At 39.5% G+C, this 19475-nt stretch overlaps 1 protein-coding gene across 1 annotated transcript in view; it reads right to left on the bottom strand.

Annotated features, from left to right (window-relative positions):
• The window catches only part of LOC309443580 (thrombospondin type-1 domain-containing protein 4-like), an 83257-nt gene that overhangs the window by 58403 nt on the left and 5379 nt on the right, over positions 1–19475 (bottom strand). Inside the window, exons 3-4 of the mRNA XM_082060659.1 lie at positions 16411–16480; positions 323–759 (exon numbers count right to left, since the gene is read on the bottom strand). Coding sequence (XP_081916785.1) covers positions 323–759; positions 16411–16480 — 507 coding nt within the window. The remainder of the gene's footprint in view (positions 1–322; positions 760–16410; positions 16481–19475) is intronic.

Genomic DNA, 19475 nt, shown 5'->3' on the forward strand with positions numbered 1-19475 from the left:
TTATGGTGAAGATGAAAACGTCAAATGAGAATGTAGCAGAAAAGGAACAATATCTCAATAAATCATAAAACAAATCTTGAACAGAAATAGGATCATTTGCCTTGTACAACTGTAGAAAAATTATATCTGTCCTTGGATATTATCACGTAAGTAGTCAAGAGGGAGGACAGCCTTCCACAGAAGAAGGTAAACATTGTAAAACTCAGTCTTAGTCTTTAATAACTTTTCCATAAGTATTTAAAACATACCAACTCTAATCTGACATGTCATTCTTAACATACGTAATTCATAGCAAGAATAAAACGTGTGCGTAGACACATACCTCTTTTCTGGCTTGGCGTTCTGCCTCTGGGACTGAGAATGTCTGCTGCCCCTCAGTGCCCCTCTGCTCAGATGGCTGTTGTTGTGGCCCCCGGAGGAAGCAGAGGCCCGAAGGCCAGCCCAAAGCTGCTCTTCATTCCTGTGAAGCGGCACAGATGTTCGGATGGCAGAAATGACATGGCCGGGATAGGCAGTCAGCGAGTCCTCGTGGTGGCGGGAGTTCTGATGAGCTCTCTCCGAGGCCGGGTACTGCCGCCCTGGCCTCCGGTAGCCCCGGTCACGGTAATAGGCGGGGAGGCAGGGCCGCGTTTGCTCCATCACACCACCACTGCAGCTCCGGGAGCAGGCAGACCAGGGGCCCCAGCTTCCCCACACGCCTGGGATGCCAGCACTGCTGTCCTCAGGTGCATCGCTTTGCTCTTCTATCCTCTGGGGAACCTGCAGGCACAACAGATTGCCTTAGGAACAAGAGCTCACACTGTAATATGAGGGGAGCACTAATATCCTTTAAGCCATTCACTCTGCAGTCACAAGTGAAACCGCACAATACAGGAAGTAACTTGTCTTCTTCATTCCCTGTCAAGGAGCTGCCTATTCCACCAGTACAGGAGGAGGTCTCCTACCGCCAATCAACCATTCAAACCGCAAGTATTTTTTTGACTATCATCTGGAATAGAATAAATTTTCTTTCGTTCTCAGTAATGGAAAACACTGAGTAATGCAAATCTTGGAAATGCGGACATTGAAAATTGTTAGAATATTAGCAAAGTCAGAAGGTAAGTTCATTTTTGGTGATGAACTTGGGTCAACAGACATTGACTGCTCTCTTCTACTCTGGCGCCTCAACAATGGAGATTGCTAGTGGTTGCAATAACATTTCAGGAACTCACATCTAATGTGGACCTTTTTAGGAAAGAGAATAGGCTGATTCCCAACCAGCTAAAAATACTGCAACAGTTAATTCTTATATTAGCACTTTTCCCCCCCTGTCCATATTAATGCTTCAAGAAAAAGAGAGATTCAAGATGATCTGCCCAGTCCTACATTCACAGAAATCCCCAACAAATTCACTGAAAGACAGGACAAATTGTTGGTCTCAGGTGTGCAGCGGCACTTAGCCCACAGTTACCATTCAGCAGCACAGGGAAAGTGAAACAAAGAACAATCCCAAAGAGGGGGGGTTTCACTTGAAGGAAGCTAGGAAGGATTAGGAAAGGCTGGACTGTTACTGTAAGGAGAGTTAACCCTTCAAGCTGTGGCCAAATATATTAATACCTTGTGGTTGGCAAGGTATCAGCACAGCCCAGAAGTTACAACCACCCACCCCCATCTCCCTGTGGACTTGTGCCCCAAGCTTTACCCACCCCTGGTGCTAGACATAGTCAGGGTTTCACAGTGTTTCGCACTGGGCAGAGTGCTAAGCTTTGTCGCACAGGAACTAGATCAATTTTCATTAAACGCAAGATTTTTCTATTGCTTTCTTAGTCCAACTGGCTGAATCATAGGTTTAGGTTTTCAAAGCAGGCTTCCAATGTCTGATTCTCACAATTATTAATATGCAGAGCATTATTTTAAATTAGCATCTTTTAATAGTTTATTTATATTCTGAATAATGTTTCTACCAACAAGCAAACATGCATATCGTTTCAATCAGGAGACAAAAAATGCACTGTCCACAAACAAATGTGTGCCGTACCTCTCCAGCCCTATTCAAATGTGTAGCTACCTCAAAATGGAGCTTTGGCAAGACAGCCTTGTCTGCATGTATGTCACTTCTCCCCCTTCAAAGGGTGACCTCCTAAACACATAACTTCCATTAACAGCTTTGCCTCAAACACTGTTGTATGATAGCAAAAGATTGACACGCGCGGTGACTGCGGGAGCTGCGAGGCACCCACGGCAGAGCCGGGCAGCACGGAGCAGCTGGCTATCGCGTGGCAGGAACGGGTTCGCAAACACGGGCTTCGATGCACCGTTACCATATGGAGAGCCACGCAGCACGGGGCTTGTGGTGCTGCTGTACAATAGTCACTTGTGGTCTACATAATCTGAAACATTTCCCCCCTCTGAGGCTGCTCTCACACTTTCATCACCAACCACAGGAAAAACTGCATTTAATTATAAGTTGTGTATAATAAAAGGCATCTGCATTAGTGTGATATGTTACCCATTTCTCCAACATTATTTGAAAACAGGAGCAGATGTCTCTGTATTTAATATGTCTTTTTTTTTTTCCCCTCTGGGTATCCCCTTTGGCATCAGCCTTTTCAATCCAATAGCCTGGACAACCTAATACCACATAATGTCAAAATTATGAATAACATGCAACAAGGCCTTGGTTTCTGGCTGTTATATTTGCTTTCATACCCAATAACAGAACACTACTGGCTCACAATTTGACCAGATAAACAAGATATTCTTCAGGTTTTGATTTTTTTCAGTGGATATTCACTGTTCAAACATACACTACACATTAATGCAGCTCTACCACAAATATGAAATTACAATGGTTACAAGGAGACACTCTTCTGGTCTGAGCCCAGTTTGCAGTAAAAATCTACTTATTATGAAGGAAATAGTCCTTTGTTATCAGATAAGTCAGGTTTCATTTGTCTGGACTATTCTATGATGGTTCACTACACCTTGATGCTTATGCAGGTAACAACTAAAATCCATTAGTCTGCAAGCAACTCAAGTCACCACCAACATAAGAAATATTTCATTATGCAGAAATAGAAACTGATATAATAGTGACAAGTGTTGACCTGTTGCAGAGAGAACTTTGTGGCTGCCAAACTTCATTGCAGGACTAACTGTTTCAGATAAAATGATACTTTAAATGACTGAAGGCAATGTAAAGTAATTTTGCACCACTTAAACTTTACAGTATAAGAGTTCTAGACGTAGCACAAGAAGGTGTAATCTAGCTAGTTAGTAAAAACATAATCATAAAACTAACCAAAAAGCAACAATATAATGCCTTATACTGATGTACAAATTCATCAATACCACTTAGTTATAAGATGACAAAATTCTGAAATGGGAATTTTCAGTAGCAAAACAGGTTATGCACTTCTATTTTTCCTTAAAGTCTCCGTTTTCTTACTTTGAGAAAGATAACATGATTAATGGCATAATCTACTCAGTAAAACCTACTACAAAAGACTGAATAAATTGAAGTTGCTTAGCTTAAGGAATGGAAAACAAAGGGGGCTATAACGAGCCTTCCAAAGAGTTTTCATAAATAAATAAAAAGAGCTGTTCATTTTATCCTTGCAGCAAATAGTTCTCCATGTTCATAGCCAACACACAAGTAACAGTGGATTTAAATTTAATCAGAGGTGATCCAAATTAGCTAGTAGGAAAAACTACTCAGTGGAAAGGCAAACAAAGTACAAGAACAAATTGCCTGAGGAGATCCTGGCAGAGGGAGGCAGATCCCAAACTTCTCCCAGGAACAACTAAGGTCTGAGCGATCCTTCCCCAGGGCAGAGGAGCAGAGCTACAGGACTCAGAGGTCACTTCCCCACCTTTGGTCCCGTGATTTCCGAGTCACTCTGTACCGGAGTAACGATTCTAGAACAGCCCTAGGATACAGCCAAAACTACAGGTAGCTAGGGGAGACAGCTGCAGTATTCCAGAACACCTCAGAAACACTGCAGAGTTGGAGATTCCTGACGTTAGGTCCCTCCTCCTCTGCCTTCAGGAATCGCCCATTACACAGCACACTTTCTAAAGGGAAGAGTTTGAGCCTGCACTGGGGAACAAGGGAAGCATACTGAATTTCCCTTGCCAAGTTCAGTCTTGAAAGTAATTAATAGAATCACATAGCCTGCAAAAGCGAGACATCAACTAACCCATTTAATCTACTTTCCCATGGTTCGTGATTGATTCCTCCTCTAGGTGACGTAGTAATATTCATTCTAACTAAAAATGCACCATCAAAAAGATTTCTCTTTACTGCAAGTTAATCAACATTTTGCTCTACAAATTTGAACTACTTTTCCCCGTAATTTCACCCCATACTTCCAGCCCTTTCTTTCTTTCCTATACATTTTTCAGTTATTTGGCAGGACAAGGTTTGTAAGTGGAAGTAATACATTTCACTAGGTACAGCTGTATAGTGAACAATGTGTATTGTGCTGCTAGTTTGCTACTTTTATAAACATAAGCTGTGTTACATTCAGGTTTTATTCTAACAGTCGTCTTTTTTAAGTTTCTAAAGCAGTTTGGGTTTTCTTTGCTTTTCAAAAACATAATTCATATATAGAACAAATATAGGAGGTCAGTGTATAAAAAGTATATAAAGACTAAAACTTCAGAAAGTACACACTTTTTTACCTAAATGAACCTGACAGAACTGAAAACAAACCAAAAGCCAGAAAAACACCCTTAAGTCATCAGAAATGATCTGTTTTAATCAGAACCAATTAGAAGCTCAGAACTTCTCAATATCGGGATCATTCAAATAGAAATAATTTGAGAAGAAAACATCAAAACCAGCTAAAAGTCTGTTCCAGGCAGAGTGAAGCAGATAAGAGAATTCCCAAAAAAACTTTTAAAAAATACCACTGTGGTCAGGCAGTCCAGGGAACAATGGCATTACAATTTTATTTTTTATCGTCCTAAGAGATACTAAGAACCTCTCTGTTTCCTGGAGGTTTGGATTCTTCCCCCTGCCCCCAACCTGCATATCATGGGTAATAAATTGAAAACCCTCAAAGCAGAATACTTTGGAATACTACATCTCTTGCTTCCTTAATTACATTCACTATTTTCAGGGAGGGGGGGGAGGAGAAATAAAGATCTATCTTTATATTCTTTACTTGCTTACTCACAAATTTTAAGGATTTCAGACATTTAAAGTTACCCTGTAGAATTTTAACATGTTTAGTAGCTTTTAAGCAGACTAATTCTCCATTAAATCACTGCCTAATGTTGTCATTCCTGCAGCTTTAGACTTAAGCATTGAGTTTTTCCTCACTTTCAATACATTACAACATTAGATCTTATTGAATTAAATAAGCTACCAGTAGGTTGACACAGATTGCATGTTAAATAGAAAAACAGTTCATCTTGAATTCATATAATTCAGCAATCGCTCTGATCCTGAATCAAAAATTCCAGCAATACCAAGGAATAAACAAGCGCCTCTGTCAGAATTCAGAAATGAGATCTGCATCTCGGGATTTCGGCAGCAGTTGCTGAAACTATACTAGGTAAGAATGTCCCTGAAGAAGAAATGTCATATCAACTGAAAGCCACGAATATTTCACATCCAACTAGCTGTGCATGAAGACAATGACTGACAAAGCAGTACTGATCTGACGCACACCGGTTTTTAAATACTGTTGGATACTTCACCCTCTTAAACTATAGCTTACATACAAACTAACTGTTCAGAAAAGGAGGAAAAAAGTGGATATATCAGAGGCCCATTTAACCCACTATTACATTTCTGCCTGTGTGGAAGAAGCAAAGGTATAGGGACCAGTACAAGAACCAAGACATGCCCAGAGACACCCAAGGATGCTCCGCTTCCAGCTAATCAGTAATTTAAGGGCCTCCTTCAGCTAAACAACATATGCCAATTGTTTTTTATATCCACTACTGGAGTTAATCTCCATGAATACAATTAATCCCTTTTTAAACATATTTCTAATCTTGGCTTCCAAAAGACTCTGTATTTTCCATTGAAAAAGTGCTTCATTTTCCTCTGGTTAAACGTGCAGCCTGATAATTTCACTGTGTCTCCCAAATTTTTTCATTGTGGTAAATGAAGAATGATCATTCTCACCACATCATGATGTTTGATTTGAAATCACTAACGCAACCCAGTTCCAGGATCTGTCTCTGAAATTCAGCAGTCCCAGTCTGTTCTGTCTCTCTTTGTAAGGAAAACAGGCCAGAGGTTGGACTGTCCTCATTTTCAGCCCCTTTTCCACTCCTACATTTTGACACAGGTTTGCAACACTACGCACAGTACTCCAAATGTGAATTAATGATGGACTTCCACAGTAATAATGTTCATAATGCTTGGTGACAGGATATATATATATACACATATATATATACACACGCACACCTTTTAACCAGCTACAGAATTAAGTAAGCTGCTATAGCCGCAGCCAATACCACTAAGCATTTTCCAGGTACTGAGCACATTATAGCACTGCAAATTCAACACTGAAAAGGGATGCGATGCAATGGCAAACTTTAACCTGGAAATATCTAAACCAAACCAGACATTTCTGCATGCGTTTGTTTTTCCTGTTTCAGATTACATACAATAATATTATGTTTCGTATATTTCATTTCTAACATGTTATGCAGTAATTCTTTTTCCTGGTTAAATGCCCTGACTTTATAAATGGATTCACAAACAAATTAACTACATCATATTCTTAATTATACATCTGAAAGGGATGTAACAGGTGTAAAGGTAGGTTTTGCAAAGTTTTATGGTATACTTTCACTCAAAAGCAAACAAATTGTATCCAGAAGAACATTTTATCACCTGCTCAGAAAAATGCTACCAGTGCCATCCACTCAATAAACTCCCATTTATAAGCTGGATGCAAAGTGGAATTAGCAGAAGGCAGCACATCATTTTTTATTTTAAACTACTACTATCTCATTTGTCCTGTACTTCCCAGAGCAAAGAGCCCTAATCCTGTTAATATTCCTCAACAGCTTTCAGGCTTCAGGCATTTTTTCATTGTGCTTTCCATGGTCCTTCTCATTACACCACACATGATAACCCATGCTATGACACAAAACCGTCACCAGCATTATTAAAGAAGTGGAAAACTTGGAAAACATGAGCTCTTCTTATTTATTCTATTACCCCAGGGCCACACCTCCTTTACATTAGAGTTCTGACTGAAGGTTTTGCAGGGGCACAGCCTGTCACAGAAGACACGCAGGCAGCTTTTATGGCAGCCAGGCTCAGCCTGACTGATGCTTCAGATAGTTATTATTAAAACTGCATATGTCATATTTGGGATGAGATGATCACAGTATTCTTCATGAACATTCATTGTCTTCCTATATAATTGATCAATGATCAATCCCACAAAGTAAGAGCTCGTCTTTGTGCTCTTAGAATTTCAAAAGCAGGCAGACTCACAGGAACTAGAACTGGAGTGCTGTTCAGAGCAGAGCATGCCAAATTTTGAACAGGCTGAGGAAATTATAGTTTAGGTTTAGAACCTATTCCACTGTAACATTATCGCATTTCCCTGCCAGTGCTGTAAACACATCTATGGAACTGGTTTAATTCTTTCACCAGTCTAAGCATCTTAAAGGAATATTCTTGCAGTATTAGCTCAGCTGATTTCCAATAAAGGCCATATCTATATAGCCACGACAATTTCCCAGCAGAAAGTCTTTACAGTCCATTTTATAGATGTTCATTTGCAACAACCATATTTTTTATGCCTCTTACAAGAAACATGTGGAACATTGGTGGCTCGATAAAAGAACAATCTACCAAAGAAGCCCTAAAACTTACAGATAACAACTTCTCAGATCTCTCAAGGCTAGCAGAAAAATGGAGCAGAGGCCAAGCAAAACATCATGACACAATGTGTACATGTCTGCCTGGTTCATATGCTCAGCTATTTTAATCCTTCAGTGCATTTTGGAAGCCTTTAATCAGAGATGTAGTAAACCGTTTGAATTTTACAGTACGTGGTAAGTGTAAATATTACCAGCTTAAACGATTTGGGTTTCCCTTCTTTGTATAAAAACTCTGTCTGAACATCTGTGCCTGTGAAGATTAAAGGGCTAAAAAGCCTGGAAATAGAAGACCTTTGTATTCACAAATCACTGAAGGGAGTTACAATGCCTGGAAAGCTTAACTGCCCCTTCAACCAACTTTGACCACATCTGAAGAAACTTTAACATTATTTAAATAGTCTAGAAAGTAAACAGCTCTCAAAAAAGTCCAGAACAGTTTTTGTGCCAACAGAGCTTGAAGCTTCCTCCAAGTTTGGCTAATTCTTTTCACACCAAGACCACCTCCATGGCGCTCTGTGAGCCGAGTGTTTTAAGACAGAGGTTTCTTTCCATTTTTTTGTGACACCATTAAGTTCTTCCAAGTAAACAGATGGCTCACTCCTGACCTCACTCCTACCAGTTCTATACAATCACTTATCTACAGGAGGATTGCTCCTGATTTACAGTAAGGTAAAGATGATAAGCATCAGGCCCCCACCATATCAAAAATTCGGCTTCTTTATTTTTATAAACTATTTCCTCATCACTGACTATCATCTGTGACCGAAGTCACTCAGCTTATACTACACTAGGCCTTTTCCAGGTCAGTCACCTTCAGCTGTCACAAAGCTTTTGCCCGTCTATCGTATTTCCACACTTCAAGAATTCTTTGGGATCCACATATGGTGGAAATACGGATTTTATTTATTTAGCAATTGACATAACACCTCTCTCAAGATTTCTCAGTGAGTCATCCACCCATCACTCCAGAAGCAGAGGACAAGCTGTCATAAAACAGAAAGAAACACTCCCTACAGAAGAACTCATCTGTGAAACCAAAAAGCTTCCCACCTTTATCATTGCTCTGATCTAAAGCCTGGGACAGAACTAGCAGGCAGTGCTGCTCTGAAGGAAGATGAGAAGCTTATCTATGACCTTGTAAGTTCACCTGCTCTGGAATTCAACTGGAATAAAGATCCTTTCATTTCTTCCAGAGAAACACAGAAGGAGCTTTAAGCCTCTCATGCTCCAAGCTTAAAGAAGTCAGTATTTTTTTATTTAAAATAAATAAATAAGAGGTCCATGATAAAGCAGGTTAAAAATAACACAAACATTGGCCTCCATTTTTCACAGAATATATTTCCATAAAATAATGTATACTTATCCTGTCTCCCTTCCCAAAACAAAGAAGAATTTTATTTTCTAACCATTTCAACCCACAACATCAAGGACGGGAATTAGTAACAACACAGAGGTAACAAGAAAATTCTTTCAGCTGTTGTTCTAAATATTCTGTTGCCCTAAAAGGCCAATTTTAAAGGAAAAGTCTTGGCATGGACTAAGTCATCTCTCCCATTTCCTAAAGATCACTGTGATTAGAATAGCAATGTTGCGAGCTAGAAAGGCTCTATTTTACCAAAGTTTCAATGAATGCAACAGCAGGTATATCTATACAGTTAAACAACTGTACTGAAGGCAAGTGGATATACTGACCACTGGAAAACTGCAAGAGGAATACGGGCCACATTTCAGTTGGCAGTGTTGATGGAACTGATGTGTATGGAAACACAACAATAATGGATAGCAGTTATCTTATAAACAAAACATTACAAGATATCAAAAATGGTGACACCCGCAAGCACTTGTCGCAAGGAACACATACACGGCAGCTGTACACAGATATGTGATTACTAAGCTGCTCTAGTAAAATACAGTTTAGTGTACACAGCCCAGCAGGACAGAACCATAATAACTTTGCAGTGGGGCTGTCAGGAAGAGCTGAGTTCCTGCTCAGCAAGTCCTGACAAGTTACACATGTCAGTCACTGTCAAACTCAGGGCAGAGCTTCTCTCTACCTGGACTGCAAGGAAGAACACAGCCTTCCACTCTGTGCTTCTCCTTCTCAGGATTTGCACAAGTAAGGTGGTGAGCAGCTGTGGCGGGATCCCATGGGACTCCTTACAACTATTAGGCATTCGCCCTGGTGTCTGGGCCAAAAGCCAAGCTTAGATATTAACTACTTTGTCTAACTCCAATTCCCTCCAGAGTTTCAAGGATCTAGCAGACTTGCTTCATGCTTCACATTTTACTCTATTATAGCATGTGCAGATGTATTAGGCAGCTGTATCCTTTTCAATTAACAGAATAGTGACTTTTATGGGGTGTGGTAGGGTAAAAAAAACAATGGAAATGAAGAGACATTGCCATTCACTGTCATTATTACAACAGAAATGAAGGTGTAGAATCACATTTATACACAGAATTTCCTATATGAATCCTAAAAATGATATCATAGTCAGATTTAGTAACCAAAATCTTATAACTTGAAATAGCATTCTGAAAGTTATCACCCTCTCTGCAGACTCTCCCTCTACCTTCACCTTTACATTTCCACCATCCTGTTCCTACAGCCCGTAGAAGGAATCATTCCTGGCACCTTAAGCGCTTTGCAGCGCACCGGAGCAAGCAAGCAAGATCGCCAGGGAAAGCAAAGATGGAAAGACAGAAAGATGAAAATCCATCAGTGAGCTACTTATTGATTTTTTTTTCCAAAGACAGAGGACAGCAAAACCATAACTAGTGTCCATGCTTTTGTCCCCCAAAGTAGGTAGTCCAATTAATCTGAGAATATGCCAGAATTCCTTTAAGTCTTAGTGCTTCATTTTACCTGTCACATATACATGTTCCATTCCTAGGACAAACTTTAGGGAGGTACATGACTGCCCAGAAAAAAGGTTTATCCTACAGCAAACAAATGTAGATGTTAAGCAATTTAAAACTTCAGAGAAGGGCATGGGTAGAGGCAAGCAGGGGAGATGCAGTATTTTTAATCTGTTCTGAAGCAAAGTGAAAGTGCATAGATCCTCACGGTCAACCACACTGGCAGATTAGTTTGTTTAAAAGAACTTCTGATAAGGTCCTAATTCAATTTCATGTATTCTGCCAATGCAATCAGCACAGTGCTATAGTGTGGTAGATTTAAGGAGAAAATGGAAAACAGAAGTAACTCAGAAATTACTCCTCCTTGAGGTAAGGAAAGCTTCTGTGTCTACTGAAAACAAACAAAATACCAACCCACACCTCCAACCAAACCAGAAAAACTCACCCTCTCAAAAAAACCAGCATACTACAGATAGGAAAGCTGCTCTGAAGCAGATGTTAATTGTAGAAATTCCCTTTTATGAACAGAACTGCTATTTGAGTAATGATGGGGTTTGGCCATTACATTGCATTGCTACTCATTTCCACAAGTAACTGAGCTGCTCGAACCGCTCACCATGGCCAGGTGAGAGATCCCGGCCACCTTTCCCTTCCCCCTGTGCCTGTCCCTTCCCTCAGCTTCTGCTCCTGATCCCGTTCCTTCTTTCTCCTGACTTAACAGTGATGGCCATTCAACAAGCATATTCATATGGAACACAAGAAAGAGGAGGGGGGAAAACATACATATACAAAAAACCCCAACGCCACACATCTTAAAGTATATTCATCTCCAAATTTTGTGGGGAGTATAGTCACATTCACTTGATACATACTTGCTTTTCACAAAGATGCTGTGTGTCTGATAGCAAGAGATACACACAGTTTATTTCTTCTTTAACTTAGAGCTAGCACAAAGAAACACCACCAAGTTCAAAGAGGCCCAAAATTCTTCAACAATATTGTGGTGCCCCAATGAAATGCTTGTAAAACTCAATCCTGACACTTCTTCCACAGATTGAAAATTATTAGCTAAGATGCTGTACCTCCATTAAAGTCAATACTAATCTACAACTGAGTGACAAAAAGATATGGATACATTCAAAGCAACTCCATTGCTTTAATGCTACTATTTAATGCTGTAACAGAAGGAAGATGTTAAAACAAAGCAATATTTACATCAGACATTTTATTTGGACAAACTTTGCTTCCATTTATGTTACCAATGTTACTAAAATAAACAAGGCATAAATACATCTACAGCTTACTTTTTTAACACAGCAACATATGAGTAATTAAAAATCCAGCCAGGAATGGCTTCTGAAATATTAGGAATACCGTCATCAGTGGCTGCCTGGGAGAAGGACTGTTACATTTCATAGTTTAACCTTCTGTTGATCACAGTATGACACTTATCAGGTGAGGTTAAATAATATTTATTCAATAAAACAAGCACAGGGAGGGAGAACAGAGAGCCTGACTGCATGATGAGCAGGAGGAGGGCTGTTCATATGTCCAGTACTGATGGACAAGGTAAGTTAATTGTTAAAATATTTAGAAATATTTCAGTTCAAACATTTCCAGTCAGGTTGGTTGATTTTTAAATGCAAGTAAATTATTTGGTTTCACATAACATTACCTCCCTTTTTACTAGTATTGATGACTATTTTGGCCTTAGGGTGGAGTACACTTGATATTTAGAAATTATACACTATGAATAAGGAATAAGTAAGTTAGATAATGGAAAAAAACAACCTCCAAGAAGATACTGATCAATACTACAATCCCTGTCTTCAGCAAGAAACCACGAAAGCCTTTGCATAAGAAAATTTCTATCTAATGAACATACCATGTTTAATGTATTTGTATCATCATGCAAACCTGTGCTATTTACAAAGATAAGATTAACAAACAGAGCAGTGCATAAGCTCAGATGTAGGAAGATGTAAAGATGCTCTTTGTTTTTAGATTTTGTGCACTTCTGACAGGAGAGATCGCATTCTTTAAAGTAAAAAAGCACAAAAGCTACTTCTATATAAAAAACAGGTAGCCAGGTATTTTTGAAACTAGAAATTCTGTATTGGTCAATTGTGACATTGTATAACAGAGAAGGTTCCAAGGCTTTAATTCCAAAATTATAAAACTAAAAGTAAAAAACAATGCCCAGTCAAATGTTTTCCTCAAAAAAAGCATCTTCTCACTAGCTAATGTTGAAAAGATTTTTACTTTAACGGCCAAGCTTCAGTTTCCCCAGAGTAACAACAGAAGGGGAACTGAAATGGAGTAATATTGCATTTAGTCTGGGGATGACGGGTATTGGTCCTGAAACCAGAAGAATTACAGAATAAACTGACATGAGGAAAAGGGGGAGAGGGGAAACCAAAAAACACCATTTGGTCATGTCATCCCCCCCAAGTCTTAATTCCACTATCTGCACTTCCCTGCTATGAAAGTAATTTGGCTCATTGTTCTGGCTAACAGTCCCCAGGCTGTCATGCCAGAGAGAGATTTGTGTGTGTGCATCTGAGGAAAGCAACCTGCTGAGCTCTGCTCTTCCAGATTTTGTTGATGAAATTTCCCTTAAATAATAAAAAAAAGTGCTGCCTGATAAGATAAACTTCTTCATGTTCAAGTCCAAGGCATATGCCACTAAGTCAAGACTAGCTAAACAGTACTTTAAATAGTTCTAATATACTGAAGCTAAATAAAACTCTTACAAGTAAGAGTCAGGCATATACAAATAGATTTTGGTTCAAAATCTGACATTATATCAGCCTCTCTGACTTTAAACATGGATTCCAAAAAAAGAAGAAACAAAAAATTAAAATCTAGCAAGATTTAAAAACAAACAGAAAACATTTCCATATGTTTCTAAGTGTTCTGAAGTCCTAAAAAAATAACATCTCGGCTGAATTGTGGGTGTCCAGAGACAATTACAACTGGATTTCCATCAACTGCTTTGGGGGTTGTCCTGAGTTTTGTTTCATTTTCCCAAAAGTTTCAGTATAAGAAAAAAAAAATCTAGGCTATTTGGAAATATTTAAAGAATTACTTAGCCTAATACCCAAGTTCAATTCTCTAATCTTATTTCCCTGTCTATAGCCTTCAGAGCAAAAGCAACCACATGCAGGGTGCACAAGAGAGAATCCAAACACTCTCCAAAACTGCATGTTCAAGCACCAATTGTGCATTCATGCTTAACTTTCAGCTGCAAAACAAACACACAATAAGGACTGAGTATAAGCTAATGTTTTATTATAATTATAAGCTCTAGTTACTCAGTTTCCATTTACTGTACCCTCTGAGTGTGTATATGGAAGTTACACCCTCTGAGTGTGTACATGAAAGTTACTAAACACCACTTTAGTTACTCACTACATTGTTAAAATGACACATTTTTCATCAAATCCTTCTCTCCTCCTCCTCTCCCTTTCTTCCGACAAAACCAAGCTCCTCTCACATAGAAGGAACTCTGCCAAAGAGCAGAGAGATCCATGCAGAAATCCCCAGGAGCTGCTGGCTAGGTACGCCAGCACACACATGTCCAGGTTACTGCATAAAACAACAGGAACAACTTCCAGAGCTACAGCGCTGAGAACTTACACACGATTAGACATATGTCTGACTTGGCCTGAAGAGCTACTATCAGCCCCTCACGTCTGGAGCTGATGGGTGGGTCAGAAGGTTTCTCAAAGGTTTAATAAATACAGATTTCCAGTCTAAAAACAGTGTGGAATGAATAGAATCCTCTCCTGTAGTGTAAGAATGACAGCCAGCCTCGGAGCCCTAGGAGATCGTCACTAGGAGACTTCTGCCTCTCTTGTTTTCCGTAAAAAGAGCAGCTCGAAGGTGGTTACCATGGCCCTTAGTGCCCTGCTGCACTCCCTTTAACGAGTACAGAAACACTCCCGACCCGTGGCATTTCTCATTCAGCTGAAAACAAAGCATCTGATTTTATCAAAATTAATTCTGGAGCTTCACAGAATGAAGCAATTGTTTGTCCAACTTACTCTATTTTGGTTAGTAGATTTTTTTTCCCCTAAGGCCATTTGGAAACTGGATTGCAGCATCTCTCCACTGTCAATGTTACAAAAGAACATCTAATTAGACAAAGTACTGAAAAAAAGCAGCAGCATGACCATCTCAGCTGCACAAAAAAACAGAAGAGATCTAAAATAGGGAGAAATCCTATGGTGTACTCAGGTTTAGAATGGAGCACTAGGGCAGCTTAAGAAATGCTGCAGACTAGACTGTCTCCGTTTCAGACTTCATCATTAACTGACCTCAATTTAGCTTGTCTTATAATTAGGCTGCACAAGTAGCTGAACATGCCAGCTCTGTTCTTCAGGGACTACAACTATCAGACGACTTCAGGTTTCTAGTCCATACCTGCAGAGCTATTGTCCAAATAATTTCTTACCCCAAAGACAGTGGCATATGCACATAAAAAAGGAAACCCCACAAACTTGCCTTTTATCTCCTTTAAAAAGTACAGTTTAAAAATAAATATGCATGTTCCATTATTATTTAAAAATCTATAATAAAAAGCAAACTTTTAAAAAATAGGTTGTTACCTATTACTTGGTTATAATTACTCAGTTGTGTTCGAATACCAATTAAAAGACGAGAACAACACTGATACAAGATCAGAGCCCATAAAGAGAAGAGTATTCAAGGGCTGTCCCCTCAGGTCTCTCGCAGAACCAGCAATACCCACACACCATTCCTGACAAACGTTTGTCCAACACATTCACAGACACATCCATCATGGAAATTCTAGATTTATCCACTCACTATGATCTATTCTTCTTTATATTCTTACCACGATAAGTTTTTTCCTAACATAAAGCCTAAGTTTCCCTTGCCCCAGTGTAAATCCATTTCTTCTGACCTACTCCACCACAGACAGAAAGAATAGCCTGACCTACTCCACCACAGACAGAAAGAATAGCCTTCTCTTCAGCATTTATAAGTATTTGGAGATTAAATCTGCCTCTCCCACCAGGCTTGGTTTAGACTAAACAACCTGAATTCATTCAAACTTCCCTCAGAGGTGAGATTTTAAAGCCTCTTGAGGATAATCATTGTTGCCTTCCCCTTCCTCCCAAACTGCCCACTACTTTCCTGAAAAGAAGTGCAAAAAACAAAGTATTCCAGCCAAGAATGCTGAGCAGGATGGAAGGCGTGCAGGCTGCAAGCTGCCTTCAACATGCCACTGTCGATGGTGAGTGAACATTCACAAGAGCACAACAGGGAAGCTCAGCAGTTTCCAGCTCTGATCTCTAGCACTGTAAATCTAGCAACAGAGTGTGGTTTGGATCCGACCTCTGTTTCAGACATCTCCATCTCTGTACAAGAAAGAGCCACCTATGAGCAACTGGATGCTTCTGCTAATGACTCCATGTTTGAGTGCTGCTCTCGCCAACCTGAATTCTTCTTCCCTTTTGTCTTAGCTGATGAAAATGTTCCAAAGATTCAGTAAGCTAACATGGACCTATTTGTGACCTACAACACTTCCTATAATTACTCAGCTAATTAACCAAAATAAGCCTCTTTTAACTAAGTTTATATTTATATATACTTGATTTAGATTGCATTGCTTCATGATTCTTACTCTAATGTTTTTGACATTTACCTTTAAGTATACAAAATTTGAATATTTGTAATGCTTACCTTTCTGTGTTCAATTGAAGGCTGTGGGATGACAAACTGAAATCCCAGCACTGATAGGGAACCGAGAAGTCTGAAAAAGCAAACAGTGAAACAGAAGATATCATTACCACTAATACAAACCACATATCTACAACTTGTTTCTGGGCTTCATACTGCAGGAACTGATGTAGACACTTGAATATCATTACTAACCAAAGCAGACTCACTAAACTGTATGAAACATTCTCCAACTGTAAGAAACCTTCTTATGACATTCTCTTCACAGCAAGCAGTACCAGGTACATACATATATTTATCTATAAAGCAGAAGTGCACCAAGTATAATCCATTGGTAGTTTTTCACATAACATTATGTTTCAACTCAAATATTTTTGGCAGTGCGTATTTTAACACCTTGGCATGCAGTGTCAAACTGGCATATGCTTTGCAAGTTAGAATTCACCCATCTGTGGACCAAGTTTGCTTCAAGATCTGACTCGTCATTTTACAGATGAAAACTTCACCTCCAGCACACAGGAAACATGCAAAGAATCACCATAATTTTGCAGAAAATAGGTTCTTCCCCAGCTGCCTAACGCTTGTGGAAAATGAATAACCTAATGGGCACAGAAGATGGAAAGTAGTGGGGACAGCTCACCAGAGACTCGGGATAAGCAGCCAAGCATCACCCCAGTCCCCACATCTTCAGTCTGAAAGGAATCATGATGGGAATCAAGCCCAAACAAACGTTGTTCTGTCAAGCCTCACCACTGAAATGACTCCTAGGAGCCCATTACAAGTTAGGCTCAGTTAGCTCAGTCTTTTGTTTGCTATAGTTTGCACTGGGGACTGCTTTGCCCCCTTCTGGCAAGCCCCTTCATCAGAAAACAGAAAGGTATGAGAAGTAGAATAAAGATATCTTTATTTCTACCAGGAGTTTGAGTTTTCAGTCTACAAAGAGTATACTTTGGATCCTCTATAAATGGGAAAGCTGCTAATGATTTGCTGAATTACAGTGCAGAAGTAAAACTGATGGATTTGGACACAAAATACATCTGCAAACTAATGGACCAGACAAAATCCAGCTGTGCTTCCTACTCACAGCTCCTTCCCTTGCTCCCTACACTGTAACCCTTTAAATATTTCTCATTGTTTCAGTTATTTTCAGAGACAGACCTCCTAAACAGAAAGAGGGGTTTTTTATACTAAGCATCTCATTATCACCCATACAAATATTCTTCCATGAGGGAGAATGTTTTTCTTGAGTTTTCTGTATTCATTCTTGCTAACATACTGCAAAAGGAATCGTCAGGGAAGGATTGATTGCACATGGCCTATCATCACTTCATCATCATAGTCTAAGCCCCTCTCTCTCAAAGCAAAAAACTATTCAAAGGCAAGAAAAAGTCATTACTTCCTTACTGCTACTACATCAATATAGAAAAAAAAAATAATTAAAACACTTTAAAAGTCCATTAGAAGCAAGTATGATATTTCACAAAGTTATCATTTGTGATAAAGCAAAATACAGAGGAGCTGGCTGAAATCAGAGCTAGTGTGCGGCACTATAAAGAAACCGCAGTAACAGTCAAAATGTGCAGTTAAGAGCAAGGCCAAATAACACAGTGGTGGATGGAAGCCAAAGGCATGAATGAAGGAACTGATTTGCCAATCACACCTGAAATCAAAGGTAGAAAAAGAAACAAAACTCAGTCCTCCAAACTGCAAAATGGCAGCATCAAGTCTGTCTTTAGCTGACCTGCATTTCCCTTTTTCAAGCACTCAGTGATCTCCTAACTATTCTCAATGAAAACATGACAAGCTTCTATGTAGGCAGAGCACAGTCTCTGGCAGGCCCAGCCTACATCATCTGCAAATTATATTTAACTTCCTTTTCAGAATCTTCCTACCTTCTCGCTGCTCCTTTATGGCTTCTGTTCCCTATAATCCCTCAATGCATGTGAAAGGAAGTTGAAACTTGGCATAAGGAAATGAACGCTTTCATCCTCAACAGGTCAGGATTTTTCTGATCAGTCTGAAAGACTACAGAGTCCCAAGTGTAAGTTCTTCTGAAATCAGGCACAAGATTGGGAGTTCTGAACTCAGTGAGGACTGTAATCTTCAAAGGAAATTACTTACCAGATTAAAGTTCTCAGTTCTAAAATGCAAAGTTTTATTATATGTGTGATTACTCTGTGCCAAGCTTTTCCTGACCACTCTTTAATGAGGTTGCACTGTAATCCATATCTGTATGCATGTGCTCAAGGACAATAAAGCTAGTTTTCAAATTTCCTTCTGTACCTGCAACTGAATCTCTCAGAAACAACAGTACCAACCTACTATTTCAAACACACAGGAAATCTGCCAGGAATCCTTAAGCTACCCTGAAGTAAGCCTCTTGCTTCAAATCAGTGTGCAGCAATTTCATTTTTTTAATGTTATTTCCCTCAGTAGCTTGTTTTGGCTAACTTGGCTGGACTAGGCCTTTTTATTTGTCATGTTTGACTAATGTTAGGCCTCCCAAGCCACAAACATAGGCTTCTCCAATTTCACTGGGTTTGTTTCAGGTATTCTTACTGTGCAGAAAAGTCAAAAAGAGCAAGTGGTCCTCAAAATAAGGCAAAACTTTTCAAGTCTACATGAACAGGTCAGGTACCAATTGCAGCTGATTGCTGACTGTTTAACTCAGGCCTCTGTGTAAGAACTGTGCTGATACAGCCCATGCTCTCACAGTTATGGCACTATTTGGAGCCAAGTACCTACTTTAAAGCAAAGTCAGGCTTTAAACTGTCAGTCTACCCAAGTTACAAAGAGCAAACATGCACAATTTCTTTTACTGGCAATACCATTTTCTGTTTAACTGCGGGCAAAGTGAAGCCGTATCAGCTCTATCGTAGGAGTAGGAGGAAAATGTTTGTTATTTAACATCTCATTTAGGAACACCTCTCAGAGATCTTCCTCTGTCATGGCAGTGAGCATTAGCTCTCCATGAACAAAGCTGGAGGGTACCAAAACTGATTTCTTGCATGGCTGTTATCCATGGTAGTTGTATTTTATGAAGGGCTACTATGGCCAACTGTAGACTG

Source organism: Streptopelia decaocto (assembly GCF_964273445.1).
Source record: "Streptopelia decaocto genome assembly, chromosome: 9".
NCBI lineage: Eukaryota > Metazoa > Chordata > Aves > Columbiformes > Columbidae > Streptopelia > Streptopelia decaocto.